The sequence below is a fragment of the Phaseolus vulgaris genome, chromosome 8 (assembly GCF_051622355.1).
Source record: "Phaseolus vulgaris cultivar YP4 chromosome 8, ASM5162235v1, whole genome shotgun sequence".
NCBI lineage: Eukaryota > Viridiplantae > Streptophyta > Magnoliopsida > Fabales > Fabaceae > Phaseolus > Phaseolus vulgaris.
In genome coordinates, this window is record NC_143505.1 from 48030338 (window position 1) to 48050000 (window position 19663).

The 19663-nt window shown below is 29.7% G+C and overlaps 1 protein-coding gene across 2 annotated transcripts; it reads right to left on the reverse strand.

Moving 5' to 3' along the window:
- Window positions 1–468: 468 nt before the first annotated feature.
- LOC137826217 (putative trehalose-phosphate phosphatase C) lies at window positions 469–3150 on the reverse strand. 2 transcript variants are annotated; one of them, XM_068632104.2, is made up of 10 exons: window positions 2695–3150; window positions 2438–2578; window positions 2257–2328; window positions 2070–2162; window positions 1914–1970; window positions 1689–1790; window positions 1410–1557; window positions 1228–1298; window positions 1050–1142; window positions 469–940 (listed from the first exon to the last, which is right to left on the reverse strand). In XM_068632104.2, the coding sequence occupies exons 1-10, from the start codon at window positions 2959–2961 to the stop codon at window positions 875–877; spliced, it is 1110 nt and encodes a 369-aa protein (XP_068488205.1). In that variant the 5' UTR covers window positions 2962–3150; the 3' UTR covers window positions 469–874. The 2 variants fall into 2 exon arrangements, with proteins under 2 accessions (XP_068488205.1, XP_068488204.1); XM_068632103.2 differs by having other exon boundaries at window positions 1914–2162.
- Window positions 3151–19663: the final 16513 nt, after the last annotated feature.

A 19663-nucleotide genomic window follows, 5' to 3' on the forward strand; every position in this document is an offset into this window, starting at 1 on the left:
CTGGTTTGGTTTCTTAGAACAAGATGTGGAATATTAAATTTAAATCCAAAATTTACCATTCCTTGGTTGAGGGATATGCTATATGCGGCAATATCAATGCATTGCTTAAACTAACAATCAACATAGTTGCAACATGGTTGCTTTAATTTAATTGAAGTTGTTCGCTTATCTTGATTGTTTTTTATTTCGAAGAAGTAACTTTACCGTACAACATTTCATGCGCGTTTGTCATCTATATTTCCGAAGTTGGGATTATATATATAACTTCTCTGCTCAATTTCATGTAGTATTATACTACTTTTATATATTAATTTCCTTTATTCATCCTCTCAACATTATTCACGTAACATCTTGTGGCATCAAGTTAGGTTAGAGTTTTATTTGTACGTTTGCGTTCCTATTCAAAGGAAATCACATTTTTTCTTTCTTTCAAGAAACACCGTTTACGGTGAAACAGATACAAACAGGTTATTATAAATATGAATTTATTTTTTAAAAATTTGGGTACAAAGTCATTTTGCACTTGTGATTGTCTAAATCACCTTTTCTAGTTGAAGTTGGTGATTTTCATACGATAAGTACAGTTGAGAACAAGAAGGTTGACGCGCCATTCGCAATTGCGGCATAATACATCAGTTTCTTTCACTATCCGCATGCGCATGCAAACGTGTGAAGGAATAGACTACATTTCAAAAAAAAAGAGAGAGAAAGAGAGAGAGAACCTAGCTATTTGAACTTGGTCCCTCCCTCACTCCCTAAAACTTTAAATTATGGAACACACTATTTCCTATTTCCAACAAGAAAGGGATATAATCGGAACCACCCCTTGACCAAATTCTGGGTTGGTGTCAATTTCCCTGAACTCATCAAGAATCTACAACTTGTGGTATTGGGTACTCGTTCTTTTCCACTCCACCAAATGCCGCAAAAACTGCCCAACCTGTGAACAAAAACATCATTTTGTTACCTCCAATTCATTGTTAGCAGCAAGAAAAAGATGTACACGATAATGCTCGGATATGACAATTAACGTTAGACATTGATCGTACCTCAGTTGGATCTTGCAAAGTGTAGGAAGCATCGGTTTCTTTTGGAATTTTAGAAACAAGAATTCCAATCCCTTGACCCCTCTTCCGTAAAACCTGATTACATGTGATAAGTTAGAAAAATATTTAACACAAATTTTAGCAAGTTATATATAACAAGGTGGTGGCCTTTGTTAATTACCTTAAAAGCATCTTCGTCAGTTCGATCATCACCAATATAGATTGGAAATACATTATCAGAGTTACCATATCCTGGAAATGCAAAAGAAAAAAAAGGGAGAGTGAGGACATGTAGCTGATGAAACACGTACCAGCAGCATTTTGAAACAAAAGAAGGCTATTTATTTATGCATGAAGAGTTACCAAGTGATTCTAGCAAGAATTCAAGAGCCTTGCCCTTGTCCCATTTTATGGTTGGTCGAATCTCAAGCACTTTTCTGCCTTGAGTTAGCTTAAGTTTGGGGTAGTGTTCGAGGACCAAGCTCACTTGTTCAGCCAATGATGCCCAACTCTGAGTAAAACAGGAATAGAATAATGATGATTAGATATAAAACAAAAATATTAGCCGTCAATTATAACGTGTCTCGTGCGTGTGCAAGTGGTGTGGGAGGAATTAAATATTTTGGTGAATGTTGGTGGTACCTTTTCGTCAACACAGCGAAAGTGCACGGACAAACAAAACTTGTTATTTTCTACCTTAGCCCCCGGGACAGGCTTTGTTTTATCCACCAAGATGTTGTACACCTGACCCCATAATAGAACAATGATAACGGCACAGTTAAAATCGAGTGTAAGTGCTGAGAAAATGACGAGCCAGGAGATTCATCAATTATGTGGGACTTAAAAACAAAACAATAATCAACAAACCTCATTGATCATGGGTAAGAATTCACTCGCGGGTTGGAAGAGTACTGCTTCGTTTCCCTGGAAGAAAACAAAAAAATACGAATCTATGATGAGAGGGAAGGACACCATGATAAAAATCTTGGTTTCATTAATTTGGTTATGGAAACTTTTTCTCACTTTCTTAGTACTTCGCCTATTTGTTGGTCCCTTGATGTCCATTCCATGGCTCCCAGCATAGTACAGTTCTGCCAATCTCACAAAGCTATACACCTAATAAAATTCGAAAAATTCCAAATTAGTTCTCACCCAAATGATAATATATATATTTTTTTTTTCGTTTTGATTTGAAGAGAAAAAAATGTACCTTGTCTATGCACCTTCCACTCACGATGGCAGTGGGGAAATGCCTTGCTATGTCCTTCAATGTGGCCCTCATCTGATTTATTTACAGAAATGAACAAGAAAGGGAAAATCAATTTCACTATTTTCCCTTATTTTAACAATTTGAAGTTGGTGAATAAAACAAGAGAGAACAAAAGGTGTACCTTTTGACTCATGTATGCTTTATCTGGGTCTGCAACAATTGGGGAGAGAGTTCCATCATAGTCAAGAAAAGTGACAATCTGCTTCCCTTTGGACTCACATATAATCTGATCAAACAGGTTCAGTGCCGAAGGGTGGTAAAGCTGCACAAAGTTTGCGAAACCGAACAGAATCAAGTCAGACACAATAAATAACACCAAAAGGTTCAATTTCAATCACACCATGTTGTGAAAAACAAGGCTTTGTGTTTTATGCTTACAGTCCAAGGACTCGGGTCTTGGTTCTGCGTGGATTTGACTCGTGTGGGAGAAGAAGCTCTCATTGAATCAATCCATGTGTTAACTTTGGTTCCTCCTTTTCCACTTCCATCCTCCAAAGTTTTCAATAAGAGCTTTTTCTGGGGTAGGCCTAAAACCCCACCAAGCAAAGCCATTATTCCAGGCACTGCAGCTCTAGGTAGAGCACCTGAGTTTGAAATCGACATTGCAAACTCCAGAAGAGTGTTATTCACATTACGGTTCGTCATTCTATACCAACACCAAGTTTTAAACAGCAACAAGAATAATAACAGTAACAGTATGAATCTTGAGAGAGAAAAAAAAATTGAGGGGTGGAGTGAATTGAGAATGAGAAATGGGAAGAAGGTTCACGGGGTTTTATAGAGAGAAGGGCAGAGAGAGAAGAACAGAGGAGAAAGGTATGGTATGTTATGTAGATGCTTCCTCTGATTAACGTGGAATTTATAGTGGAAAAAGTTTGAATAAGAGTAAATTATAAAAAGAAAAATGCACTCGCTTTCTACTCGTTGGTTTAAGTCTCGTATAAGCGAGGAGTGTGTGGTCAATTCATAACTTCGGTTACACGGGCATAAACCGACGAAACTATCACCTTTTATGATGGCCCTTGTACTTTTCAGTAACTATACTAAATAAGAAAGTTGGAGGGACCACATAATAATCGCTCAGGCACCTCCTTTTCTATGTTTTTTCTGAAACAGTTTTTACAATAATCACCAACTATTACTGATAAGTTCTTTCATAACCATTTTGCCACTAACTTGCTTTATCAGATTCTATTAAGGTAAATAGCACCTTGCTTTTATGATTTCTTTTTCTAAAAGTAAGACAAATACTAACAAGTGTTTTCAGGACAATGGTTACAAAAAATTAACAATAACTTTTTATTCAAATACATATATAAATACACCTTCTTCTCTATTTTTTATTTATTTATATATTTCTATACTCAATCTTAACTCACTGCTCTATGATATCTTAAAGTAAACTAACTATAGTAATGGTAGAATGTAATTAAACATGATTATTTAATTATCTTTTGACCAACCCAATTGAGTTTGAAGGGTTGGTTTATCAAATATAGTGAATTAAGATTCAATTTTTTTTTAATATAGTATTTCATTTTTGTGTTTTAAACATGTTTTTAAAAACAGTCATGTTTAAAATGCTACCGAACACTAAATATGTCCATACATTCCTTAACTATGATTCGATCTTTTGATTTTTCTAACATTTGAATTTTGGACCTTTTTTCGAATACAATTTGCTTTTGAAAAAATATATATAGCTGTGAATTGAAGAAACAGTCTTTAAGCATAATTCATGGTTTTTTTTTTCCTTAAGAGAATAACCACTGACTGAGAGTATCAACCGAAGGAGGAAAATAATCCCATGTAAATGGATAATTCAGGATTTTATTCAGATTCTTTTAGATATTGGAGCAAAGCACTATTTACCATTTTTATGCTTATTTTACAACTTGTTATTCTTAAATGCTATTTGAAGAGTCTCCTTTTCATAAAAAAGACACTAAAGAGAGTCTTTTTAAAAAAATTAATTTTCCTTTACTTAAAGGAACAATGGCATAATCACCATGCTTAACACGCATTTTAGGCATGTATTTGTAGCCTCAGTTTTTTTCTTTCCCTCCATTGCCTTCTCTCCCACAACCACCTTTTAAGCCCTTTCACGAAAAGTAAAACTTCAAACATGTTGAAACCACATATTTTTTTCCCGTTTTCATTTTCTCTGTGACAACTTGAAAAAGTTTCAAACAAATTTCGGCACCTTTTTATGTTGTAACATATTTTAGAACGTAGGTACTAAGAAAGAGAATCGTAGCAGGAGTTAGCACACTCGCCCCTTGTATATGGCTTCACAGATATGAAAAAACAAGCAGCTACAACCTAACTTGTATACAAAACCAACGGCACAAAATAATTGCTTTTTCCTCTTTCTTTGTTTATTTTTCACCCATCATCACCAAGTTATATTATTAATGATAACAACTCCTTCATGCACGTGTATAATTTTTCACACGTTACTTCAAAATTTAGTATGGTCGGTTAATGCTCTTTATGCAATTACATTTCATTTGTCAATCCAAAATTTAGTAGAGTTATTGGCCTCACATTAACTTTAAGACGCCTACCTAAAACATCTATAATTAGGTGCTCAGAAGTACTTATTTAACGGCAAAAAAAAGCTATTCTCTGGAGCTTTATGGGCGATTAAAAGGGTAAGAAACAAAATATTTATCTCGTGCGTGACTAACAATGACATGTAGGAGGAGAATTGTGATGTGAGTTTTAATTTTTCACCATGTATTTCACCCTTTTTCACATTTTTCAATTCTTCATAAATATCTTCTATTAGACAAATAAAAAAACCTAACTTATATTCTACTATTTTTTTAAAATATTATCCCCATAATGAAACATAGGTTTATGTTAAGCAAATTAAACCTTCATTAACATTATAAACTCAAGTTTCTTTTTTCTATTTTAACTTAAACTTTATTGAGATTAATTAACATTAACTGTCTAAAAATAATAGCAACGAGACTAATAAATGATATGGAGGTAAAATGCATATGATCGATATATGGAGATAGTTATTTGATAAGTTTATTTTAGTTATTTAGAGGTTGAAAACTTCATAGGTAGTAGTACATTTCTTCTGATCCAAAGATGTTTCGCATTACTTTTTGAGGAATTATTTTACTTGTACGACAAATTTGGACATTTCTTTATGCAAACGATAAAGAAATAATAAGAGAAATAAGTTACATAAGATGGTTGAGACTAGAAAAAAAAACATAAGACATTTAAGTGATGACAAATAAATTTCCCAAAATTAATATATATATATATATATATATAAAAGTTATGTAATTTAGTTTTAGTTTTCTTTTTATATTGATCATTAATGTATAATATTTGCATGGTCTCGATCTACTTTCATTACTTTAATATAAGACTTACCCTCTTAATAAATATAACCCACACACACGTGTGTGTTTATTTAAAGACATATTTAATAAGACTTTGAAAAGTGAAATGTAAATGTTAGAACAGATAATTAAAAGTATTTTAATCTTATTGTAAATTATTAAAATCTAAAAAATATATATTTATAATCTATAAGGAATTGAATATTTTAAATAACTTTTAATTTTAAGCATTTAATTTTGTGGGTGCATATGTAAACTTTTTTTTCTTTTGTAAGGACAGTGCACGAGTAAACTTCAAGAAACTTCCTTGTGTTGAAAATAAGATAATTATGTTAGATTCCTGTTATTCCATTCAAGAATTCTTATTGAAATACATTTACCTCTTTCTAACTCATTTCCATCTGGCTTCCTTTTACACACTGTATCATTTATTATATTTGCTACTTTTTTCTCTTTCTCTTTTCCTTAGTTTTTTCTTTAGGACTTTCATTTTAACCTATAAAAAAACTTTGTTTTCTGTTTATAAGAGCATATTAAATTATGATCATTCATTTTTATAAGACTCTATCATAACACTTTTTATATTCATTAATTTTAGACCATAATATCTTTTAATTAAAAAATTGTACTATCAAACAATTAGAAGAGAGAAAACAATACTAGTAACAACGATAGTTTTAGACAAAAAAATAAGTTTGGAAAAAAATTATTGTTATGAAATAAATTAACTGTTTTTATTCATAATAAATTAGATTATTATGTATATAAATGAGAAAATATAGAAAGATTTAGTGTACTATTAATTTCTCTCTCTCTTTTTTTTTCTATTTATTTTTTCTTTCAATTCTAATATACCTAAAATGGAGTATACATTTACATTTTTCTTTTATTATATTGCATCCAAAGTAGTCTATACGTTTACAAATTTCCTTTATTAATTGTATCTAGACCACTCTTTTGTGTTGTAAAGTAAAAGAAAAATACTTGTCAGCACACCTTTTTTCTATGCCCAAACAAAATAGTATAAAGTGCGATTTTTTTTCATGAAATAATACATCAGTATATAGTCGTTAATTTCATTGTTCATACATTGATGAGATAATTTATTTATTTTATCTACAAAGAAAAAATAAATTAAATAAGGATATTGAAGGAATATCCCAATCCTCATCCATGAGATAGTATATAAGTAGGCACAAAGAAATTCATTTATCCTTTTAATCTGAAATATCTTCTATATGTTGGAATCTTTCTGGTTTAATTTAAGTTAACTCTCTTAAAAAACACGATATTTTTCTTTCTAATCTCTATAATAATCCAATACTTTAATCAAAAGGGCTGTTAAAAATAAAGTTTCTTATTACTTGACTAGTCTCTTTCATCCAATTTACATGTCACAACCTTCTATTTTGTCTTAACTTGATCATGTTAAACACATTCATTCATAGGTAATTGATATCTTATATATTAAGTATACTAAATATATGTACAATTTTTTGTGTAAATAATAACCCATTAAAATAAAATAAAAAAAATCATATTATTAGATAGGAAGAATGCATTCATATGTAATTATCAAATTTGAAACTCGCCCTCCACTTATTTCTAAACCTATATAATTAAATATGCATCCTTCTAGAAAGAAAGAAAAACAGCATAAGCTAGTCCTTTTGTTGCTTTTCTTGATCTGAATTAATAATTAATGTTTGAACATATATTTCTTTTTTTTTTTTGGTACATTGAATAGTGATTAAACTAATTTGCACGTTCAAAGTCATATAATATACGAAAACTAGACCTAACCTTCCTAACCGTGACTAATTGTCAAAAGCATTGCATCTCTCATAAATAAAGTGTATCGAATAAGCCAACCGACCCAAAGTCCTTTTACATTTGCTAGGAGATTTGAACATCCAACCATGCATGTCTCCATTGCTTAATCAAGTCCTTGAGAATGATAGAACTTTTCTTTTTCCTTTCTTTCTCTAATTAACTCTGGTCAAGTTTTAATCATCACACCCCAATTCTTGCCTTTAAAATTTCATCTAATCTTCCTTGTTTTCTCCTAAAATTTGAAGAGTTAAATTTTTTTTTTCTCTTACTATAATGCTAAATTGATTTTTATCTCTAATCCAAATTTTATATATAAAAATATTATTGAAATGAGATCTTATCAATGTATTTTTATAATGTATTTTTATGTAAAAAAAAATATCAAAGTATAAACTATATTATAATATTATAAAGTCCACATTAACGATGAATCAACGATGAATCAACGATGAATCAGTATGTTGTAACATTGTACTCCACATTAGAAATATGCTTTTTACGTAAAAAAAAAAACTGATAATAAGTCATTTCAATATTTTTTCTTATTTCAAATGCTTAATAAGTTTAAAGTTTGTATTAAGAATGAAAAATAATTTTGTAAAAATATAGAGATAAAAAATATATTTTACTCAAATTTAAATAGTTTTTATATCGCAAATTAAAAAAAAATGTATAGGGCCTATTCCTTCTTGCTTTGTCTTGTTCTCTCACATTTACAACTCATGATGCATGTTCAACCAAAACTCATAACGGGTGGCTTAGAGATTCTCTCAACAACCACATGTGAAAGGAAACTATACATATTTAAAATCTTGGGTGTTACTCTTATTTGTTTCATGATGATAATAATTTTCTTTCATGAAAACTGAACAAAGTACTGTCAATAGGAGTAAATACCCATGTTTAAAAAGCACTCAAGATCTTTAGATTCTTTAACTAATAAAAACTATTTTGGTTAAATTCAAAGTTTCTTGTTAGAACAGAGTTTTATATATATATATATATATATATATATATATATATATATATATATATATATATATATATATATATATCATTTATTTGAACAAGAGATTTTCCAATGACATAAAATATTAAACATGAACATTTTTTTTTTCATGTATATTTAATATTTAATACAACACAACTATTCATGAAACTCGAAACTAGTAATCAAACGAAACATGTTGATAATATATGGTATTTTCACTTTTAAGAAAAAAATCAATTTGATCTATTTATATATCAATTACCTAATATCTTAAAGGAAAACTAATTTTAGCAACTTTCCATTTTAAGACTAACCACTAATATGATTAATTTTAAATGTTTTTAAACAATTATGCTTTTTAATAGAAAATTCTAAATTTGAAAGAAACTAGCTTCATTTGAAATAAAAAAAAAAGATTAGAAGTGTTTTTCGTATATAAAATGTTCTCTAATTGAGTTTGATTTGTTTGTGTTTTGTTGGTATGTTTTTTGATATTAATTGTTGAAGGGAAGATGAAGCATGTTGACGAGGAAAGATGGTTTGAAATTCCATGGAAGCTGCGAGGGAAGATGAAGATGGAGAGGAGAGGATTTAGGTGAAGGAAACTGCCATAACTGCTTATGATATTGCAAAGACGGTGGACTTTTGGGGTGGTTTTGGAATAAAAAATTTGTCCGTGTTAGAAAGGAATAAAGAAAAGTCAAATAATGTGAAATGGAAAATAGGTGCGGAAAACGACAAAGGAATTTTAGGAAGTAGGGTGCTTTTTCCCTAGTACGTGACTGGGTTCTTATGTGTAAATTTCCCCGTTGCCCCCCTTCTTTTCTTGTCACCATATAAGAAGCGTTTGGGAGAAAATAAAATAAAAAGGATTGGTGGGAAAATGATGGGATTGATTTGACTGCCTCCTATATTGGGACCCCTAAAAGCCTATAGAGGAGTAATTTGGGCACGTGTATTCACCGTGGCCTTATTGCAGTTGGGCCACTTTCAGCTTTCATTGCTTTCTTTTTACCCTTCTCCTTTCTCATTTTCTTTTCTTTTTCTTACTATTTTTCACTTTTATCACTCACAATAACAAACTCTTCCATCTTCTCCACTCTCTTCCTCATTCTACACTACCACTGTGTCTCCTGTTCGTCAATTTAAAAATGAAAGGTAAATGGAAAAAATTATCATCTCTTACACTCAGAAGAAAAAAGTGGAAAATTTTAGTTCAGAGATACATTCTTATTTTTCTCCTTACATGGTGTAGATCATCTATGTGCGTAGATAAAGTTTTTTATATGTTCATGAATAAAAACTGCAACTGTATATTTTGGTGTCAAACAAACACAATCGATTAGGAATGTTCATTTTTAATAGTGTATTCAATTTTAAACAAAAGCTCTCATTTTATTTTATGTTCCACAATTATATGTTTGAATATGATTATTTTTTAAAACTTATTATAAGATTAATTATTTTATTTATATATTTACTAAATTTTAATTAATTTTTATATATATACATATACATTCATTCTGTAGAGATAAAAATAAAGATAAAAAACTAAGAAATACTTTATTTATACTTATATAAAAGAGATTCTCCTCTTTAACTATTCTTAATATTTTTCTATTATATCTTTATATCAATATTTGATTTTATTACCGTATTATTGGTATTGTGTCCTTTCCTATTTTTTCTAAAACATTTGGTATACGTAGGGACAGTTTTGAATTGAAAAAGAGGTGGATGAGTGATTTTGAATTAAAAGAGAAGTGGATGGACAATTTTGAATTGAAAAAGATAGTTTATCATTTTATGAAGGTTATTCTGACATTTTTATTTATTACGGTGCAGTCATGAACCATTTTGAAATTTCTTGAGTTTTAGTAAAGTAGATTGCCATTTTGTCATTTTTGAGGGAGCGGTTCCATTCTTTCATTTTGAATGACATCTTGAATACTAATATCAATCTTTATTTGGTATCTTAGAATTTATTACTCAAAATCATCACATTGTAAATTATTATTTTCTTCTATGTTAAATTTACTATATTGTGTATGTTTCCTTCACAATATAAGAGTAAGTAGGTGTATTTAGATAATTTAGGTGTCTTTTCATATATGTATTTGTATTTATTAAAATGTTTATAGTCTTAATATAAGTGTGCAAATTATGACATTGTTTATTCGAATTTTAATATTAAATATATATATATATATAAAATAAATAAATAAATACGGATACAAAGGGATTCTCTTTTTAAATGCTCTCATTTTTTTTCTATTTTATCCTTATATCAATATTTAATGTTATTACTGTATTATAGGCATTGTGTAATTTTTTATTTTTCTAAAACATATTAAAACAGAAGCAATTTTGTACGTAGATATTTTTTTAATTTAATTTTCTCATTTCTTTAATTTTTCGAGATTGCTCTCTAATTTGATTTTTTGAATTTTTGGGATTTTATCACTGTTTTTTTTCTCTTCGGTCTTTCTCATTTTATCTCTCTTCTTTCTCAAATCTCTTGAAATTTAATAAAATGGCTCTCATGTTCTCTGTGTCTCTCATACATACGAATACACATAAATCTATATTTTATTTAAATAAATATAAATATACATATAATAATAATAAAAATAAAAAATACGGATGAAAGAGGCTGTGTTCGTACTAGTTAAAATTAAGAAAATATGTAATAAATTTTTTGAAAAAAAAATCTAATGGACATTTGTCATAAAATAAAAAAATTTAAAAACTGAGAATAAAAACAAAAACTTATTAAAATGTATTTGCATGGGAGTTACAAGAAAAAAATTAAAATTAACATAAAAAATTTATATAAATTAAAATAAGACGTCGTAATAACATTTTCTTTAATTATTATCTAACCAACTTTTAGTCTATTTCTTCTTTTTTTATGACGTTTTCATTTTTATGTTAATATAAGCATTAATATAGATAAGTTAATTAAATAATAAATTTACATTAATGAAAATATTGATAAAATGATAATATTAACAATTTTAGTTATAAATATCAATAATAATAAATTTAATATTAAAATAATAGTCTTTAAAATTTAGTAATCATGAAAAAATGTTTTTACATTATTTCTCTCCCATAAATAAATTATATTTTCTTTTTCTCAACTAACCAACTTCTATTTCTACTATTTATTTTTATATATTTCTCTTAAATTCTCATAAGTAAAAAAAATAGTGTAAAAATATTTGCATGATGAAGGGATGTTTTGCTCTTAACTGATTATGAAAAACTGATTAATTGATTAGACTAGTGGTCATGGTTTGAAATTCTTTTTTAAAAATACAAAATGAATGGGTTAAACAGTGAGACTGTTGTTGAATTTTTATTCTATTAAGGTTTTGTGTAATCAAATTACTTAATCAATTAGGATACGAGTCTTAATCGATAGTGTCATGCATAATCGATCAAATAAGAGATTCTTCTTTATATTAACTTATAAACATTTATATATATATATATATATAATTTAGTTTATAAATATTCTTCCTAATTCAAATATTTCAAAATTTTGAGTCATATAATTTTTGTAAATTAATTAGTAATATAATTTTATCTTTCACATTATAATATTAGTTCTAAATAAAAATTATGATTTTTTTTCTTTAATTACAATTTTCAAACACAAATATATAAATATATGTATCAACCTTAATATATAAATATTTATATTTATTTTAATTCAAAATTTTAAGATAAAGATATTTTGGTAAATTAATAAATTACATATTTTTTTTCTACATTTCACTCCCATCAATTATATCTTCTACAATATTTTCACTAGATCCACTTACTTTCAACTCACTTTTCCTATATCCAATAATCTAACTTTTTACTCTCTTTCCCCTCCTTTCTTTCCCTTTTCACTTTCTCTCTCATCAAACAAAGTCTAAAAAATTGATATTACTTCAAATTCAAAAAAATTCATATAATAAATTTGTAAAATATTTTTTATATATTATTTAACTTTTTCATTTCTATTCACACCTAAATTCCTATTCATTCTGCCGTATATGTTATCTATATAAATACTCGAAAAATGTTTGATTATATCCAATAAGATGTTGCAACCATTTCTTGTATTTGATGTGTTATATTTTATTAGTTTTTATTTGGGAAATTTTTGACACTTTTTTTCTTCTTTAATAACCACTTTAACCTTTCTAATAAAAAAATATTTTATATTTAGATATTAAAATAAATATAAATAAAATTTTGAAATAATATGTATATAGTTATTAAATGATGGTATAAAATATGAGAGTTATGGCGTCATCATGGTGCCTTTCAATTCTAGGAACCTTATCATATTTAAACAAATGAAGATATGAAATGCAATCATATTATTTATATTAAAGAAAAGGAAGATATAGAAAATGTAAAAAGAGTTAGTTTATTATGAGATTACATTTTTACAAAATCCAAGGTTTCATAGATTCATAATTCGTATTGGAATGTAACTTTTGGCCATCCTTTTTGCCGTCCACTCTAACATGATGGTTGGCAAGAAACTCGTTTGATATTTTATGCCTGATATGCCATAATGCATGAACCTCTTTGGGTCAAGGATAGAATCTAATGCTTCAAAATTGTTTTGCCACAGAATATTTAGTATCTTTCAAAATAATGAGAGGTTCCTTGCTTATTAGATGGAAGTTATGGTATATAGAATAAAGTCTCAATTTGATCGTGATACTCTTCTAGCATAAGGCATCATTTATGTTTTCCTTAGTTTTCTTGGTTTAAGTTAAAGCTCAAGTCCCATTCAAATTACATTTTATACTTATTTCCATATTCCATTCTTTTTTCAAGCCTTTTGGAAATCTTTCCACACGACAAGTAAGGTTGCATCTACAATGCTGACGGCCTAACTTCCAAAGAATCCAAGTAATTGATTATCAATTTCCATAAAAAAAAATAAAAAATGGTTTTCTTCTCTTTTTTTAAAACTATTTCCTCTTGCAAGAAAATAACAACACTTATTTGATGAGATGTTTTATATTATTTTCAAAGCTTAAATCTATTAGAGTTTTAAAATCATCATTGTTGCAAAAATTGATTTCAAATATAACTTTTGAGATGCATTAAGAAATTTTCATAACAAAATATGGTGATAATTTTATAAAATAAAAACTATAATATATTTTTTTTTATGATCGTTAGAGATCCCACATCAACAAAGATAAAAAAAAAAAAAAACATTTTTATAGTATATAAATCTCATCTTATAAGTTGGTTTTATAAGGATGAGTTAGACTTAAAATCCACTTCTTAATACGGTATCAGAGTCATTTAGAGCAGATACTAGCGAGAGTTTGTCCCACGGACGAATAGTATATAAGTGAGTGCAAACCTCAACTTATAAGCTAGTTTTATGAGGTTGAGTTAGGCTTAAAGTACATTTTTATTGCTGAAAGATTTATATAATCTACTACTCACATATTTTTCTTTAACTTTGAATTGTAATTACAATTCTCCTCTTTCACCACATATTTTTTACTTCAGACAACAATTAAAAAATGTTGTCTAAAGTAAAAAAAATTCTAGCCTTAACTTTAGGCAACAATTTTTCAGTCGTAGAGCATATAGTTATGAACTTAGGTTATATGCAACGAAGTTTTTCCTATGCTCACGCATGTTTTCAAAACTGTTGCCTTAGACTAGAAGAATAGACAACATTTTTTTGTCCACGTATCTTAATTTTAGGCAAATATTTTTTAAGTGTTACATTTACGTTTAGGCAACATTTATTTAACAGATATATAAGTGGCCTAGTTCTCTGTGCCCACGTCTTCGTGTCTATGTATATGATATATTAAAGTCAACAGGTAATAAATGTTGTCTAAGTTACCTACAATTTAAAAAATGTGGCCTGTTTAAAACACTCACATTTGCCTGAAGTACCTTCATTTTAATAAGTGTTCCCTATAATTGTCCATATTTTATAACTTGAGAAAAATATGGTACAACCTTGAGAAAAATAGTGTTCTCCCACAACAACAACCCCCCTCCCTCTCTCTCTAGGTGTTACCACCACCATGAGAAAAAGAAGAAAAAAAATGGTGGAAGTACACGTACCTAAGGTAAATGAAGTAGAAAACATTTATATTTAGAAGAAAAATATGCTAACAATCTTGAAATTAACTTTAACATATCAAAGTGTAAAATTGAGAGGCAAAACAACTTTAAATGGTAGGCATTTAATGTGATTCATGCAAAATCACACATTTTCCCCAAGTATCACATCCTTAGATGGCATGTTAAGGACAATGAAGTATTTTTCGTCAGATTATCGAAATTTCTCCTTAAATAACAATAATGACACATTCCTCTATATAATTACTCAAAAGACGTGTTTTCAAGATGAAGATTAAATGCATTTGTAATGATTTTTCATAAATGTTTACTTTTAATTAATTAAATACTTCATAAAATAGGGTTTTTGCATTCAAACACATTGGAACATTGAATTGTTTACAAATATATATATATATATATATATATTTATTTGATCGTCAAAGAATAAGTAAATAATAAAAATAGAGCATTTTGATGGATGTTCCAACCCTTATCCAAAGAATTGTGATACGTGATATGATCAAACATAGTGCCACAAAAAACTCACCAACAATACCTATTAATCCCCTTATGATCTATCCTTATGCAAAGCACATTTTTAATCTTCCAAGAAACTTGGTTATGCTTTACTCATGACCCTACTTATTGGTCCAAAAGATACTATAATGATGATAAGAATTACAATTCCAATTTTAAGAACAACACAGATAGGAACACTTACTAAGACAACACGAAAATCCATAACAAATTCCTTATGACATTGATCCATTGCACTTGCATATCACAACCTTTTCCAAACACTTGAATCACATACCAGACAAGGATATTTGATGACAAAGGTAATGTGGCTGGCTAGCTTAAATTTCCTTTTTGCTTATGATTTCCTTAACCTTGAAGCATTCCTTCCCCTGCACTCTACAAACATAATACCAGACCTTCCAAGATATGTAACACACAATGTTGCACATTTAAAGAGCTCCCTCCTCAAATATAGCATACACACCAGAAAAGAGACTCTCATACTTGTATAGTTTCATTTTCTTTTTGTCAACAAACTCAGACAAGCCAATAGGTCTATACACCATTGAGAATATGTAAATAGAGTTGACATTTCTTTCCCTGTAATCCAAACCAAACTTCTAGTTGAGCCAATGTAAAGATAACTCTCCAATCCATAAGTTACTCAAGTTCCAAACTACCTAAGATTTACTACATGTAAAGAATACATGGCTAGTTGTTTCCTCTACCTCTCCACACAGTACACATTTTATATTATTCATGATTTCTCCCATCTATAAAAGTTATCTTTTGTTTGTACTCTGTTAAGTAAAACCCTCAAGGCTAATGTTTGTACTGAAGGTAATGCCTTAATTTTTCAAAAGGTTTCAAACGCAGACATGTGCTTAGCATTAACTACATTCATTAGAGTAGTGTAAGCATATTTTACTGTATACATATGTGACTCATCCCTTCCACATCCACATATCATCTTTGTCCTCACACAACCCTTTGCTCTCCATCAAATGCAACATATTTATTTCCTGATTAGTTCCCCATTCAAAAAGATTTCTCTTCCACTCCAATTGCCAGGACCAGACATTATTGGTCCTCCTTCTAACTTGGTATAGGCTAGCTTATTTGCAAGTAGATAAAGAGTATAATCTTGAAAATTTTACCTTAAACTCTACTTTATCCAACCACCTAACTTCTCATAATCTTATATTTTCCATTACCAATTTCCTAATACAAATTATCTTCAAAAGAGTTTTCCCACTCCTGTAAACCACGAATCGGCTTTAGGTCCTGTTCCCGCCGGTTGACCAGGGTCGTCTTTGTGCGTGGCTTGTCCTCGCGAGCTAGGGCACCTTCGTTTTGCTCCGTCCGTGAGTACTTGAAAAGAAGTGGACAAAAGGGGCGCCCTCGCGGCCGTTTGCACTCCGACGATCAAGTCAGCTAGTGAGAAACATCAAAGGGACACACCTCCGTATCGGAACACCGTGAATGGATGCTCTGAAGGTGGTCCAATAACTGAGTAACTAGTGCTTTCTTCCCTAATTTCCTGTGCGTACAGTGGGTACGCGAGCAAAACAACTAAGGTTTGTGTGTGTAAAACTGCGATAATTAGGTCAAAACTCGGGATCCTTGTCTCAAACGTCTAAAGCCCCTTTTAAACGCCTCCAGCATTTAAAGCGTCTTAAAGCGCATTTAAAGCGTATAAAAACGTTCAACGCGTTTAAAACGTTTAAAGCATTTAAAGCATTTAAAGTGCTTTAAAGCGTTCGAAACGTAAACTAAATCAATGCGTACCTTAGCGAACTTTCAGGAAAACATTGATGTTCCAGTGATTACTGCCACGTGTTCTTCTGACTTGATCGCTATTCTCTGTGGAGAGCCTTACAGCGTCGTAACCCAACTTAGGGATAATCCATCGTGTAAGTCTTCCTTTCTCGAAGTGCATCTGGCGCAAATGGGTGACTTTCTGGGTGCCAACTCATGCGCCCCAACCTCTAGTCACTCGCCTTGGGAGTGTATCTACCTTTCTCTCGTACCATGCACGTGGTTCTCCCCTGGGCGTGGCCCTCTCACGGGTCGTATCTGTCCCAGGGGTCTCCCAGCGGTGGCGTGAGTACTTCATGAGTCGGGTTACCCCCTACTGGTACTAGAACTATGGCCTTGAAGCCACCTTTCTCTTCTCTTTATTACTATTCTGAGGTACTGAGGCCTCTTGCGGTGTTGCCCCCTCCACGGTCTTTCCTACCCATGGGTATCGGGGGGTGGCACCATCGATGCCTTAACTTGGCGACACCTACACCTGGCGACGCCTTAAGTGGTCAACCTGTTGACTTTCTTCCCTTGGCCCCCTTGAGGGGTCCTAACATACATTGACTTTGACTTTGGTCAACGCCCGGGGACGGGACGGGTAAAGATACTCATTATTATTTATCCTAAGATCCCTCCAACCACCCTAACAGTTTGTAAATGCCACACCCATTTCCCCATCAATGCAATGTTAAATGATCTAATATCCAAAACCCTTAATCATCCTTCCTCCTTAAGTTTGCATACTCTTTTCCATGTTACAAGACTATTTTCCTCTCCTCCTTCTCCAAACCCCACAAAATTTCTTTTGAATTTTCTTGATATATAATCCCCATCATCGAGACATACATCCTAAAGAAAGAAATGTAGAAATAAGAGAATTGATGTGATCACTGATCTAACGAAGCATATCCTACCAGCCATTGAGAAGAATTTTCCTTTCCACCCTTCCGATCTTCTTTTAATTTTCTCTATTACCTCATCCTATAACCTGATATATGTCTATGATTTCCTACCACCTTCATACTCATGTACACAAATGAGACTTTCATCGTATTGTAGTTTAAAATAGAGACGTACATCTGAAACAAATTAACTTGGTTGTAAAATATTCACTACAAGAAAATCATTAAATAGAAACCAATTTTAGAAACAAAAAATAATTAGTTGTTATAGTGACTAAATTAGAGACCATTTTAGAGACTAAAAAATTATTGGTTTCTAAATTAGTTTCTATTATTGATAAATAGTTTCTAAATTAGTATCTAATTAGCTACCAAAATTTTTGCTACCAAATTTAGAATCTAAATAATTGGTAGTTAAAACATTAGTAACTAATTAGATACCAATTTAAAAATTATTTATCAATAATAGAAACTAATTTAGAAACCAATAATTTTTTTAAGTCTTTGAAATAATCTCTAATTTAGTCACTCTAACAACTAATTATATTTGTCAATAATAATTAAATTTTATTTAATAATTTTTTTTAATGATTAACTGTTATAACAAATCCAACCACATCAAACTCGTTCATCCATATAAAGGAGATAATCACCTACCTACTCTAATAAAGTCAGTTGCTCGATTTGATTTTCGGAAAACTTTTTTACCTACACACCTTTGAAATACTTGAATAAATGGGAAAGTCGTATTATCACGAATTATTATAATTAAATCAGTATTTTAGTAATTAACAATCTAATTACTAAAGGGCGCCCAAAGAATGTATCTAGAAAATGGAATACATTATCCACTGAGGTCGATTAACATATAAATACACTGATAAGAGAGAATATAAAAGTAATTCTATTTATTTTTAGTATTATTTAATTTTAAACTCTTACTTCATCAAATGGTTTCCACATATAGACTTATATCGCTACTCAGTCCTTGCAACCATAATTCATTCTCATAAAGTTCACTAGTCCAATGAAAAAAAAACTTTATTACCTCCATAACTCATTTAATAAAGCTTTCTCTTTCTAAGAAAAATATATGTGTTTTTTTTTCTCGGCAAGAAAAATATATGTGTAGAGAAAGAGGAGAGGGAGAGAGTGTGTTATTAATTGTTTTTTTATATATAACAAATTAATGAATATTGGAAGTATACTAAAGCAATATCCATGCATTTAATTGGAGGAAATTAAAACTCATTTTCGTTTATATCAGAAATATTTGCTTACGAATATAGTTTTCCTTAACTTGAAATCAAATTATGCAGTTTGTACAATGTGAAGATTCAGTAGGTAATTTAGTTGTTCGGGGTATAAACGAAAAGTTTGAGAATTATATTAAATCCTACAATACTTTTAACTAATTGGCATTTAAAAGACTGTAACTAGAGGTTTAGCCGTTATTAGATAACACAACATTTGATGCAAATCTCATGTAATGGGTCACTTTTCCTCAAAATTGTAATCAATTAATCAAGTTATATCGTGGTTTGTTAGATTAGTAATCTCTGTAAAAAATATAATTAATTAGGATTACAGCTTAAATTTGTTCTAAGTGTTTTTTACTTAAATATTTTCTTGAATCTAAGAGTTTCTAGTTTATGATTACTTTTCAATAGTTTTCTTTTATTTTCAACTTCACACACATTTTTCCTTATATAAAAAATGTTTTTACACTCGAATGGAATTAATTGTTTTATAATAAACCCTTTCAAAATAAAATTTAAAGTCATTTTTGGCTATGATAAATTATATAACAATACTAA